At 31.3% G+C, this 15211-nt stretch overlaps 3 protein-coding genes across 3 annotated transcripts; all 3 read right to left on the bottom strand.

The window, feature by feature from the left end:
• Positions 1-690: 690 nt before the first annotated feature.
• On the bottom strand, positions 691-4489 carry LOC113378078 (inhibin beta C chain). Its single transcript, XM_026618589.1, has 4 exons — positions 4058-4489; positions 3690-3929; positions 3232-3614; positions 691-1086 (listed from the first exon to the last, which is right to left on the bottom strand). Exons 1-4 carry the CDS (start codon positions 4431-4433, stop codon positions 880-882), a joined length of 1206 nt encoding a protein of 401 aa, XP_026474374.1. The 5' UTR covers positions 4434-4489; the 3' UTR covers positions 691-879.
• Positions 4490-7159: 2670 nt separating this feature from the next.
• Positions 7160-9581, bottom strand: LOC113377338 (RING finger protein 11). Its single transcript, XM_026617620.1, has 2 exons — positions 9026-9581; positions 7160-7648 (listed from the first exon to the last, which is right to left on the bottom strand). Exons 1-2 carry the CDS (start codon positions 9131-9133, stop codon positions 7325-7327), a joined length of 432 nt encoding a protein of 143 aa, XP_026473405.1. The 5' UTR covers positions 9134-9581; the 3' UTR covers positions 7160-7324.
• A 1235-nt stretch (positions 9582-10816) lies between these two features.
• Positions 10817-14496, bottom strand: LOC113376896 (mitochondrial import receptor subunit TOM40 homolog 1). The gene is made up of 5 exons (XM_026616985.1): positions 13880-14496; positions 12605-12864; positions 12306-12535; positions 11206-11393; positions 10817-11127 (listed from the first exon to the last, which is right to left on the bottom strand). The coding sequence occupies exons 1-5, from the start codon at positions 14058-14060 to the stop codon at positions 10988-10990; spliced, it is 999 nt and encodes a 332-aa protein (XP_026472770.1). The 5' UTR covers positions 14061-14496; the 3' UTR covers positions 10817-10987.
• Between the last annotated feature and the right edge of the window lie 715 nt (positions 14497-15211).

Genomic DNA, 15211 nt, shown 5'->3' with positions numbered 1-15211 from the left:
TGAACAGTTTTGGCTTATATCATAAAAAACTTAAATATTTGTCCATTTTTGCAACAATTTCATCAAGGACTAAAAGATCTAAAAAAATAAACGAAAGCGTCCTGTAATTTGTATAAATGTCAGAAATGCTTTTTTACAATATCTAAAACTTAAAAAATATATAAGTATGAAAGAACTATATTTGAAATTCATTTGCGATCTATGGTTTCTTCGGCAAAGTTTCTTAAAATGACGCGTAGAACCAGAATCGCAAATTTCCTCAAAAACTAAAAAATCTGACCCACCGTAATAAATGAATAGTATATGTTGTATTCTAAATAGTTGATCCAAAATAAAAGCAAAGTTTGTGAAGGCATTATTTTGGATTAACAGCAGTTTTTATTTTGGATTGATTGTTCACAAAACCAGCATGAATCAATATAAAAACAGGACTAATATATATATATATATATATATATATATATATATATATATATATATACATAGATTTATACGCATCGTACATCGATCCCGCATTTCGGCATCAGCAGTGATTTCTATTTTAACTTGAAAACATAGATCAAAATATGTGAAAATGGCCCATTCGGGTTTCGCGGTTTAAAATACTAATAAAACACTTCTCACACTAATCTTCTTGAATAAATTCATAGTTCTCTAAAACATACTTACCTCTTTCATCTAATATCATTCAAAATAATTTACTCTAAATTTTACACCATTTTGTTAATACATATTTTAATTTAACAATTACCGACACATACATACATCGAAATACACAAACCATGTAATTTTAACTAATCAAATAACTTAATCACTAGCGATCTTTCAATTTTCTAAAGAGGTTAATCAAAGGTATATTTCCTAGTTACCTTTTTTCCATCACATGCAGCCGCAGGATTCGACTACCATATTTGGCAGTGTCTTCTGTGTGGCAGTGTTGTTGTTCTCCATATAGAGCAATTGAAGAGATGAATATTGTGTGGCCGTACAACATGGAATGATTTCGAATCTTTTACTGTCTCCGGAATGGGTCAAAATGTGGTTGTCGTTTAGGCCGCGATCGTCTCCATGCATGTTCATTACTTTCTGGAAAAGGATAATAATAAGCCCAATTAAAAATATTATATAGGATCATGGCAAAAGTGTTGTTTCATATCTTTTAATCAGAACTGACGATGTCTATAAGCAGGTTTGATAATACTTCTTAACTACTTGAGTTTTTAGAAGACAACTTAATATTGTAACAACTTTATATTGTAAACTTATTGGAACAGTGACGGTAATGGATATTTTCACTTGAAACACCCTGCCATATATATTTTCAAGTCCAAAAGGATATCAGCTGATCTAGATCTAGAATCCAGATTGTCCGAAACGCGGGTTTTACCCTGGAACTTCGTGATTGAGCGCTACAAATCTCCCATTGTGTGTGTGTAAAGCAAATTATTTAAACAAATATTAAATTTAAAAATAAATTAAATCTTTAAATTTTGAAACCCTCAGGGTTACATACTCCGCGTCTTTTCCTTATTTATCCAGACGTGAGTTTCTGTTTATCTCAGGAGGTCAGTGCCACTGGCGCTTATGTTTTAAGCAATATTAGCAAATTTTAACTAAATTTATTTATTCAACTGCTTTCACTCGTACTAGATCGTAAGACAAACGGATATGTTGTTGTTGCAATAAATAATTAATCTATTTTGAGAACACGTTGCATCTACCTTCGGGAGAATTGATTTAGTTTCAGTAAATATTGTTCAATCAATTAGTATTCGAGATAATGTACTTATAATTAGTCTATAATAGATGAAAATATGTTTGCAAGTAAAAATAATTCTTTCTATAAATATATCAATTCTGATAAGAAATAAAAAAATCCAAAAATATGTAGCAATAGGACAACCATTAAGTCAACCAAATTTGTATAAACTATAGATAGGATAATCCGAAAAAAGTCATGTAGTTAAGAAGTACTATCTATCTATGTATCCAATGCATATAAAAAATCGTTTTGTTTTATCATTTGCACTGTGTCGCAAAGTCTTCGAGTCCAAAGTGTTATGAACATTTTGTTTGCTCATTATCACTGAGCTGATTGCTATTTAATATGCAGTACCATCTTGACTGATCGTATTGTATTGTATTGTTAAAAAGCAATTCAGAATTCTAGCACTTTGGACTCTGACGCAATCAGAAGATCTTTATTTCATCCTTTGTTTTCGATTTGATTTTTTTCTTTTAATCGATAATAAACAAAGTATCGTTACATAGATAAATCTGTGATTTGAACTTGCATAATTTGTAACACATTAACCCATATTAACCCGAGACTTTTGTAATTGCATTTGGAGACGTTTAATTGTCCATTGCTATTAATGAGTTGATCGAGTTGATAAAGATGTTAGAAACTGTGGCAGGTGAATTAATATTCTCGAAGGAAAAGTTTATATTTTTGGCAGAAAATCCGATTTGCTAATTTTACATTTTCTCAACGTTTCATCTTTCTAAATCGTTTGATATCGAAATTGCACAAAGTATATAGGTGTATAGGTCGACTTTTTTTCAAAACGGCGGCGTTTTCAAAAATTAAAAAAAATATTTCGTTTGAGTCATCTTTTATAATTACCAGATAAGTGCAAAATATTTCTTTGACATCGTTATAAACCGATTTTGAAAAACCTTCAAAATACATCAATTGGGAATCGTGATAATTAGCTTTTGGTGAAAAATCATCTTCATGATTCATTGTTAAACTGTTTTTAACGATTTTTAAGAAACTTTCTATGAGATTAGGATTGGTTATCTATACAAGCAGTTGAAATTTGAAATTTAGATTATTTAGGAAATTGCAAACCGAAGAAGAATTTTCAACAGTGTATCTGATATTTATTTATGTTACAAAGTAATGAACATAATTTAATATTACACTATGATATTGTCTGGCACATATCTACCATTTATTACTAATCACGGACAAGGGTCATGCGATCCGGATATTAGGCCTTAAATTCCAGTTCTGACTTTTGAACTTGTTTCGAAACGATCGTGATTGATTTGTTTTATCTAGACATGTAGTACATTAGAATTATAGTAAAAATTCTAACTCATGAATAGATTTATCTCAATTAGTGCTTCACCTCGTTTCGAACACTTACAAAAGTAGATTCATACATAAAATAAAATTATAGTTTCGTTCATGCGGAAGATATAAAATTATCTTTTTCCACTTACCCTGAGCATGGAGTTATGAGGCGAAGCACTGAGGGTCACTGAAGCGGCCGTTGAGCAGGACCCTCTGCAGAAATAGGCGTGGTACCCATTCGGATGAAGTATCCAGTCATCCCAGCCAATGTCCTTGAACGATATATATAGTTTTTCCCGACAACATTCATGAACTCCGGGACCACAATTGATATTTCGCTTCTTGCGGCGTTTTTTCGTTTGCGAATGAGTATCAATCACTATAAAAGGCCTAAAATGAGTCTCCAACGACACAGGTGTGTCTTCAGCTTCCATTGCACAAGTCATGCACACCACTCGAATAGTTTGCGATAATTCATGGTATTGAAACCAATTTTTAACTGACCATGCTATGTCTGCTTTCACCCAACCCTCTAAGTAGAAATTTATTTTTTATAAATTAATTGAATATATAAATTAATTCAAGTATTTTTAAAAATGTATTTTACTTCCAACACTTGTCTCGATTATTGCTATTGAGTTTGTCTTCATAAAGCTTCTTTTGGAGTCCCAATGACCCACTGTGGATACCAGAAACGTTTGATTATGGGAGTCTAAATCATCACTTTCCTTATAGAGCCATAAGGCTGCTACGCTGACATCTACTGCGTCTACGTCTTTAGGTAAATCAATTGAAAAACAGGCAGAGGGATAACGTTCGTTTGGGAGCACTGCACACCGCGAATTATCTACAAACAAAATGAATATTTAGAACAAATACAAAGAACTAGTATCCTATTAAAACGTAAAAATACTGATTATCATATTGGACGGCTATCAATATACAGTGGGATAATTTTTAATATTTTCATCCAACCTTCTTTAGGAAATATGATCTTCTGAGTAGTTTTCCCATAGTATTCATCCCGCTCCTTATGATGTTTATTCTCCCGATAAGATTCAATTGTCGCACCTTCGGCAACCGGCTTAGGAACCCCGGACAACGGTATGTTGACTGCTGGTCGTTCTTTCATCCGCAACTTCTTCAAAATCTGGTTCTTCACAAAATCTATCCTCAACGCTGTCAACTCATCTTCGGATACATGAAAAGCGTTCTCCCTACAACTCGGACAGGATGCCTGCGCCGCTATTATGGTCTGGGCGAAGTCAGGAATGCTGTTGTCATGAATTGCTGCATAGGCAGGTAGGACGAAGAGCAGCATTAAGCAGCAGGCCGGAAGAGAATTCTGCATCGCGCATCGAGATAAAAGAGATTCAGCACATGCAAAACACGAGATTCTTCTCACTAACCGCAACCGATTGATTAACGAAAAACACTAAACTGTTAGCCGCGAAGATCATTGACGGAAAGCCCATGAAATATTATCGCTCGTATACGGCCCGTGCACTCCGCACAGTGAAGTAGAAGAAAAAAATTGATTATTGGTAATCGAATCGTTATTTACTCATTCATCTTCTCTATATTTGTTCATTTAATCATAATCCAAGCATATCCATAATTAGTATTTAAACTGAAGTAATTTTATAGTATATTAGGTAGTCGCACAAGGTTTTGCAAAAAAAAAAAAAGCTGAAACGGATATTAATCCTTTCGTTACGAGAGCTTCAATCGTACAGGACAGACACTGCTGTTCGAGCCAACAAGCCGCCCAAGTATTTTGTTCCGTCTCAAGATTATCCAATCGTTACTCATAAAAACATGTCCAAGAAATAAAAATTACACATCTATATAGATAGAAATATGAGGCTTACGGAACACTGTTGTATCAATAAACATTAATCAGTATTAAAAATTTCATAATAAATTCATCTAAAAAAGCTAGGACTATAGGACAACTGTTTAAGTTGCCATGTAAAAACTCACGTCGTCAAGAAGTCAGCACAATAGCTTATAACAGATTGCTATTAATAATATATAAAAATATCACTGTATTTAATTGAAGTTTAAAATTAATTTTTATTCATTTGTGTACATAAGTACGCCACTGTTGCGAAGCCCCACTACTAATAAATGTGACTTAATGATCTCGGTGGACATTGTCCCTACATGGACAATCAGACACGGGGACGGCCCGTGCCGCAACACAGGCCGCTCATAAACGATGAATATAGAACAAAAATTACAAAAACTCTGATTACAAGTTCCGATTCGAAAAATTAATTATTATGTGGGACACTTTGTCATGGGGCACGTTATAATAAATTTGATCCACAAATGAATAAATTAATTATTCGGCTACAAATTTTGTGTTGAGCGGCGGAAAATTTGAGCTTGTAAAAAAAACTAATTAAAGTTGTTTATTATAATTAATACAGTAAAAATGTTGAATATATAAATCAATAAAACCTTTAATAATAAGGTCAGTTGAAATAATATAAATCGCGAATAATTATATCGAAACTTGTGGTGTATAAGACTTAATACATTCCAATAAATAAAAATACTTAAAAATAAAGATAAATTGTACAAAAAATGTGTGATTACAAATTTACAAAAATAATATTACAAACAATTTAATACGCACATTCATCGTACGAAAACAAAAATAACCCAAATAAATAACGCACATGCTTGAAAAAAAACAACTTCAACAAAACAAGATCCTCATCAAAAAAAAATGTCGCTTGGCTCGCTCATATACTTTTTCAAAATTATAATTTTAAAAATTCAGATAAAACAAAACTTCCAGATATATAATAATAATCGAAATGATCAACAAGAATTGGGATTTAGTTTCTAAAACTGCTAAAAGATTTTTTTTTTTCATTTTTCACAAAAGGATTCAGGCAGACCAACTGGTCCTTGCAAACAGATTTAATATTTTAAAACCGATTCTTAAAATTTACATGAGATAAATTATTAAATATTTATATGTTGATTGCAATAAAAGTGCGTGACCATTTACAAAATTAATAAATATTTTACTAAAGCAAATTCTTTAAAAAACATTTTGAATTTTCAAATCAATTTAAAATAAATCCGATTATCTTTTAAAATTAATTTGTGTTAATGAAAATAGGGTACAAAGACAATTTTTTCGCAATTTTTGTGCCAAATGATTCAGAATCACTTAATGGATTGAGAAGACCTAAAATAAGCAAAATGGATTCCCCAACAAGAACACAAAGAAATCATTTGACTAAAAGTTAAAAATTATAAAAGATCCAGAAACTAATAGTAATAAATCTCACATTCTATTAACTTTCCATTAAAAATAATTAACATATTTAATAAACTCCATAAAAATTATTCAGTTACAGACACATCACATATTAATATTATCCATTTAATAATTAATTTCTTATTTGAAAATTGTATGTTATTCGGCTTAATGAAATAGTTCTGTAACACAAATATAAATTAAAATTAAATATGTTTTAATAAAACATTACTTTTATAAAATATTATATATTTTTCAACCCATACGGGTTGAATCTAAGGTACATCTAAACTGTATATATTTAGAAATATTAGATTATATCTATAATGTAAGCTTATATTGCAAGCCACAGTTTAAATAACAAAATTATTTACAACTGGTGGTTTAAGGTCCTTGGACAGTGCCAGGGCAGTAGCCGTGTATCACAATTTTTGCCATATCGCAGATTCCTATGCTAAAAACATTTATAAATGATTTTTTTTATAATATTATGTATACTCTAAAAGAAATATGTTGACTGGAGAAACTAAAGTAAGATCTCTAAATGTTACTACATTACTAATTTGATCATAATTCACTTTCATATTGTTACTTAAAATTATCTTACAGTCAGTATCATGAAATCACAGTCTAAAAAACACACCCTATATAAATCCAGGCTATTGTGTTGCTAAAATCTCAATAATTCTAATTATATAAAATAAAAACTTACAAAAACTACACTATGTGTTCAAAATAAAATCATACAAATATTTTAAATAATAACATGCAATTTTTAGAAAATATCATTCAAGCCTATCAAAAATCTAAAACTCTTCATTCCAAATTTTAGAATATGTTGTGTTGCTCAGTCAAATTGATTGAAGTCATCTTTAAAATATTAGAACCACCTCCATTTCATACACTTAATCTAAGTACTATACAATAATTGCACTCCCCAGACACTGATCATCATTTGTTCACTAAGTTGTTTCGTAAGTAGAAAGTAGCGCTGTATCTACTGGCTCCATGCAACTTGGGCAAGTGAGGCTGCGCATCAGCCAATCATCAATGCACATGACATGGTAAGTGTGCATACAGGGAAGATATCTGACAGAGTCGCCCACTGCAAACTCGACCATGCAGATCACACATTCACGTGCCTTCTTGCATCCATCATAGGTGCCGCTTGGTAAATGTTGGATCAGACCAATTCTCTTCGCTATTTTTATTTGCTCCTCTTCGGTGAGGTGACAAGCAGGTCGGCTGACATTAGGTGAAGGGTAATAGACAGGTTGCAGAATCTCCTAGAAGAGAAATCAATGCCAAACTTTATCATGGATATTTCTTAATAGGAAAGGTTGCTATGAGAATGTTATATTTTATATGGATCCTCTAATGTAAGGTCATCATCACAGTTTCAAGGGCTTGCAAAGAAACATTTATAATTTAAAAAACGATTGTAATAAATTTTTATTTTTAATTCTTGGTATCCTAAGCCTTTCTTCACAAGAATTACAAAGCTCTTATGTATCCTCCAGTGTAAGTGAAATTCTTGGTTTTATCATCACCTTTTTCAAAAACTTGTAAATAAACTACACTAATAAACTTTTCTTGCGACTTCAAAGTAAATATTTATTAAAAGCAGAAAAACCATCCCCCCTCATAAAATTATTACCCAATATCTAATAAACCCTTGCGTTTTCTTTTAAATATGTGGCCTTTGGTAGATTTCTTTTAAGTGCGCAATTACAATTTGTCAGCATTCCTGGATTTATCCTGATAACGCTTCCACATTAAGGATGGACTTATTGGTCACTGAATACATACAAATTTTGGAAAGGAATCCAAATCAAACACCACTATACATATTTTTGAGGGCATATTAGACCCTAAAGCTCTTATCACTATCTTAAGACATCTTACCACGCCGACTAATAATTATTGGACTATAATCTTCACTTTTTGTTTAATTTAGTGGCATCGGCACAGACAGTTTGGCACTATGTATAATGAGTCTCTTGTACAAAAACCAGTTGGAATGCTGTATAGATTGTTTGAAATTACCAGTAATGCCTTTCATTTGAGTCAAACAAAATTAACAATTACTTACACAATGATTTGGTTCCATCCAAATCATTGATATAGCAAATGACCAATTTCAAGGTTTTTTTGCCACATTCCACATCCATGTGGAACCAAGAGTTTGTCTTGAATTCCTCACCGAAAACCAAATTAGTCTTAATAGCAATGTGCAATTAGTGAAATAATATGTCGATGTAAAACTTGATTCTCCACGCACATAATAAAAGCTCTCTGGGATGCAATCATACACTTTTAAAGCATGTTTTCGATCTCACTAACGTAAATAACATATAATTTAGTGAATCCACAAGATACATTGCTAACTAAAAGCAATTATTTAAACAAAGAAATGACCATGTGGTCAGAATTAAACATGTATCTATCGCTAAAAATCTGGATATGATAAAGTTATATACTTTTATTGAGGCTAGTTCAGTTTGAACAATAAGTTGGTGTGACAAAAACTCTTTGTATCAGTGTTATTAATTAGAATAACATCCTCGATAAACAAGAGTATCTTAATGTTACTTGTGGAATTTAAGTTGTCTGACATAAAATAAACCATGTGACAGATGGAGTGATAGAAACGATAGGATTACCTGAAAATGTGGTGGTCCCAATTGTTCTGAAGAAGATTCACGGCCACTATCATGTCCTCGCAGCAATGATATATCATCAGCTGTGCTTCTCTTCAAACAATTGCCCATTGTTGTTGATGATTTCGATTGTCTGGGATCAGCTCATGACAATTGCATGTATTTAATAATAAATCGTCTAGCAAAACGAGCACCTATGCGACAGGAGCGAAATAGCACTGATCACAACATTGTTGATCGTATGTTAGCAAAACACGGAATAATTTCGAATACAAATTACCAATGACCCCGCTTAGTATATTAGCACGCCGGTAAATAGTATTGTAAACAACCCAAACGCGTAAAATTATTGTATGGCATGCTATTTACATTTTGCAATCTCATCAGATACGTTTCATGTCTACCACAACAAACTTTGCAAAAGCATTCTTTCAAGTCTTTCGCGTGCGTGACGCAAGGCGCAAATACACAGCTGATTTTGAAAGGGACCGAATGAAGTTGCAGCGGACGAATCAATGTGCAATGACCACCATCACCACTACTCGCAACTGAACGGTTCTAAAACATTTTCAAAGGGTACTGAACTCACACAGTTTGGTTTGGTACGACGGGTACAAATTTTTGCAGTACAGTTTGCAACTCATATCGATAACAAAATAAACAAATTAATTTTTAAGCGATATTAACTAGGTGTCAGTGACATTTATCGATATCTTTCGAACAGATTTTGATATTTGAAAATCGGTTCAGAATTTTAAACGTAAAAAAAATTTGCACTTATCTGTTAATTGTACAAAAACGGCTGTGCAGATCGTCTTCCAATACTAATCAGTCTTTATAGAGTTTTATCATATTGTTTTTCAATTTTTGAAACCAGTGCAGCCATTTTTGAGAAAACGTCGCCAAAGTTTATTTTCATTTTGAAAGTATATTTTTTTATTTTTAACGTTGCTATTTTCATAATTTGAAATAAATAGTTTTTAATATACTTTAAATTATTGACTAAACATTCAGCCTTGTCATAACAAAATTTAGAAAGTAAGTTCTAAATCATAACAAAAAAAAGTATATGAGAAAATTCTGTCAGTCAGTTATTATTCAACTAGAATCATTCTAATAATTTATATTTAATTCTAATAATTTGTCAGTCATTTATTAAATAATATAAACATTTAAATCTAAAAATATTGTGCTCAGTTGCTATAAAAAGGATGGAGGATGGCAAATGGCCTACTAAACCCCAGTGAAAAAATTATATTACAAGCCTGCAGAAAAAAATCAAGTGAAAACAACCTCATATAAGGTCAGTTATTTAACTAGAATTATTAAAAAAATTTGTTAATCATTTTAAGGTAAGAATATTGTGCTCAGATGCAAAAATAGTGGTACGAGAGTATTAATTTTTATATATATACACAATATATATATATACACAATATATATCTGAAATTTTAACAAATACAATCGACTATAACATAATATTTATAAGATTTCTATTCAGGCATTTTTCTTGGGTTTAAGCTGCATAAAATTATAAAAAAGTATAATTGTAAATAATTTTCTCTTTATTATCAACAAACTTACTGTATAAAATAAAAGAAGAGAAACGGAAAATATACAATAAAAATATTAGAAATATGTACATATTTATAAACTTATATAATTACTTTAAGGGCACACATAAGGCCCACAACTATAGAACTAATAGTAAGCAGATCACAGGGTAAATGATGAATCGAAAACTTAATGGATGCAAAATGTATATTTTTACACCTCTCATCTGCTTACATGTACTAAAAGTGGACTTCACAAATATCAATTTCATGTTGATGAACAATTATTATGCAAAATTATGGCATAAAATTAATATAGAATGACAATACATATTATTTCCTAACATTGCAAAAAAAAGTCATTGGTTTCTATGTTGATATCAAACAAGTCAAAAATTATACAGTTGTACACTTAACCAATTATTAAACCGCATCCCAAACGGAATTGATTCTTATTGTGATTCATCATTCCACTAAGAGCAAAACTAAATGGCAGTGGGGCTAATTTTTTCTCCAACACTCCTCCTATGTTCCAATTTGAATCTACCATCCCTGGGGTAAAAGAAATAGGATTATTGAAAACAATTATGTAAATGTCAGCATTGGGTAAATAATAATTCAAATTATTACCTCTAAAAATCAAGTCTGCTTTTGGCAAATCTACTTGGTAACCGATGGAAGCAACTGATTCTTGCATTCTAAAATTTGTTTCTAGTTCTACGGCTAATTGTAACTGCTCGCTGGCTTTCTGGTGATAACATAAATGGATTCCGCCCAGACCTAATGTACCAGACATAACTGCATCACCCATTGTATATCTGTTGGATTAGAGATTGACATAATTATAAATAAAACAATTTATTTTACTTATTTGCTCTAGTATCTCCTATCAGAACAAATTATTGTCTCATATAGAAATTACATATAAATTGGAAAGATCTGGATTTGTAGACAAGGAGCTATGAAAATATTAGAAGAAAGCTGCTGTCCAGCAATAAACATTCAAAGATTTTAGAAAGACATCTAAATTCTATACACATTGTTTCAAAATAACCTCAATGATATGAATATTCCAACAGTAGATGAATATATCAAGTGTTCGACGGATATCTTACAATAACAAATTGCAACTGTACTAAAAGAGAGCCTACATTTGAGAATCAGATTTGAATGATTCAAAAAATATTTTACTAATGTAAAGGCAGGTCCAGAATAAAATGCAAAAATTGACAATTGTTGGTCAAATATGACCATTACGAATAATTATTATTGATTCACATACAAATGAAATATATTGGATAAGCAGGTAAATAGGTAGACAGGTGAACAGGCAGAAAATAAATGTAGAAAGGTGGATGAGTGGACAGGCAGACTGGTAGATCATATAAATAAAAAAAAATGCAACTGAAAATTCAGGAACGGAGTTGATGCAACTTGTTATAAGGCAAAATTCCATTTACAACAATTCATTGTATATTCTCGTTTTTGCTCACTCCATATTGCATTATGGAGCACTATTTACGTTTTAATTTTTAAAATTTAAGCGATGCTAATAAATCATATTGAATATAACAAATTAACAACATGTAAGTGGCAGAGTCACAATTGTTATTTTTCAAAAAAAAAACAATGTAAATTTTAATTTTGGTTAAGTTCTCACAAGTTTAATCAATAACTCGATTATATATTATTATTTCAAACTCTGTGCTTTTGAGTATCATTTCACTCACCTTCCTGCAGCGGATACAACTGCTATTTGACCCCCTGGAACTTGTTGACCATACTGATAAGCTAATTCAGCACCCATTGCTAAATTGTTTGTGACCGATTGTAAATAATGCGTAACAATAACGCCTGATGAATTTATTAAATTTGTATTCCCGAATGTTAAAGAAAATGTAAAATCATCACCTCGATAATCTGATGTTAACTGAGCAGCTATTATTTTGCTACTTTGTATCTGAAATAAAATTTCATTTATCAGGATATTATCAAGACTAGATTTACATTTACTATAATTATCCTTTACCTGTGATGCAAATTTGCAGCGTACTCGTGGTGTAACTTGGTGTATAACATTTGCATTGAGATTTCCTTCTGGATCTATATCACCCAGCAGGACTGGAAATGCTTCGGTTGGTGAGAGTTGTTTAGTTCCAACATAAGTGGCACCAAATCTGTATCCACTAGTGTTTGAGCTCATATTCACTGTGTGCGACACTTGAAAATGGTTACTTAAGCCTTTATTATACATTAACTTTGCTCCTTCAAAATTGACTGGCATAACATCTGAAAGGATAAAAAAGTCAGCAATCAAGGTAAAAGATAATGGAAGGTGTAGAGGGATAAGTATATAAAACAAATTCTTCCATTTGAAACATCAGAGCATGGTCGTATAGTATCACAACAGGGAAACAATAATTTAAAAGGAGACCAAAAGTGTACAGGATTTGAAAAGAGTACCAAACTCAGTAAATGACCATAGACAGTCACTCTAATTTCAAACACCACAATTTTTTGTATAAACACCAGTCGAATAATCTACAAAGGTGTTTTAGAAATCAAATTAGTATAAAAAGAGTACTTTCAGATTACAGAAATTGAAAAGAGTACCAAACTTAGTAAATGAGCATAGAGCGTCATGTTAACTTTACGCACTATCATTTTTTGTTTTAAACACCAGTCTATTATCTACAAAGATGTTTTAGAAATACAAATTAGTATAAAATTATACAAAAGAGTACTTTTAGAGTACAGGATTTGAAAAGAGTACCAAACTCAGTAATTGAGCATAGACGATCACCTTAACTTTATGCACTATCATTTTTTGTATTGAAACTTTCCTAATTTTTTGTATTAGACTTAGCTTATATTTGGTCATCTTAACTTTATGCACTATAATTTTTTGTATTAAACACTAGCCTAATAATCAACGACAATGTTTTAGAAATACAAATGAATATAAAACTATACAAATGAGTACAGTACAGAATTTGAAAAGAGTACCAAACTCAGTAAATGAGCATAAATATTTTAGAATTACAAATGAGTACTTTTATTAAAGTGCAAAATTAGAAAAGAGTCTCTGAAAGAGTACTAGCAAAACTCAGTAAATGAATATAGGTGGTCATCTTAATTAAAATATATTGTAAATGTTAATACAGCATATTGTACAAATTCTTTATTCGTTGCTTTATACAAGTATTATACAGTGGAGCCCTGTAAAATCTCTTCTGTAAGTCTCTAATTGATAACATTTTGAGGTTATGTCAATGATTTTCATTTATCTCATTTTCCTTCATACCTTTGCACTTTTTGTGAAGCTCGTCCATCGTCCCAGGATTTTCCAAGGATTTTTCTGTCGTCTTGGATAAACTATCATCTTTTGAATAGAGAGAAGGCTGTGTTGGATACGGGGCTGGCGGGGGCGCCGTTAAAGGTGGAATTCCTGCCGATTTTTCAGATGTCGCAAGCACATTACCCATTTTCCTTCTAGAATTTTATTCCGTCTTCCCAAATATAACAAAAAACAGTTTTCCTTATTTTATCTTTCGAACTTTTCGTTCTCGTTGCGAAAGACGTCCTACCACATGTTAAAACCGCACCGACATTTGTAAAAAGTCTCTATTATTGATTATTCAGTCGATTTTTTTCATGGGTTGGTAATGAATTGTTTTAATCTTGAATTTTTCTGTTACAACTTGATTAATAATAAAATACTATGTAAAACAGAACAAAATGTTCTGTTTCAAACTAATTCAATACTGAACAAAATAGTAATGAAATTTTAATTAGGTTTCGTCATGAGCTTAGAAGGCTGGTTGGAAATTTTATAAAACGACATGACACCTATTGAAATTCGTGTCGATTGTTTTTAATTCCACGCATGAAGAAACAAAAAGGATATCATAAACATTTCGTGTCATTTATCGGCAATAATTCGCAATTTGCAAAATATTACATAACTTCAATATTTATTCTTTAGACAGATGTCACTACTTACTCGGCCGATTATCTCATAATTTTCTTCAGTTGATGACAGATGTCAGACCCATTTCAAACCCTAGACAATATAACCAAATCGGTCATAAATTAGTTGTAAGTGGCATTTTGCCTTGAGGCAAGTTGCATGACATTCCAGATGCGTATGGGCAATGGAATTAATAAATAAGATTTCATATTAATAAGTAGCTAATTTGAATAGATAAAATTTCCAACTGTTTATTTTGAAAATAAGTTTTCGTTTTCACTACAAACTAATCAATGCGATTAAATTATTTAACACACTTTATGCTAGTTCATATTTTAAAAATGTATTTTATTTAAGTATGCCCGTAAACCATAACCCAGAGGTTTCCAACCTTTTTTGCACCGCGCCCCCGTGCTCTAATAAAAAAAATTGTCGCGCCCTCCTCAATTTTTCCAATTTAATTTAATTTTGTAAATACTCAACTGGTATTATTAGACTACAAATTAATATGCAATATCATATAAATATATGCATAAAAACTATATTTTTTGTTAACTTCCCGTGGAGCAAGTTATAGTAATCGCAAAAAAATCGAAAATGAAAATTTTTAAATATCTTTACGTTTCAAAACCTTCTGAACATTTTGGCATACCTTAGATAAAATGG

This window comes from Ctenocephalides felis, unplaced genomic scaffold, assembly GCF_003426905.1.
Source record: "Ctenocephalides felis isolate EL2017-DRISC unplaced genomic scaffold, ASM342690v1 CF-g0.4_SCAFFOLD_01886, whole genome shotgun sequence".
Classification (NCBI taxonomy): Eukaryota; Metazoa; Arthropoda; class Insecta; order Siphonaptera; family Pulicidae; genus Ctenocephalides; species Ctenocephalides felis.
This window is presented reverse-complemented; position numbering and strand designations above follow the sequence as displayed.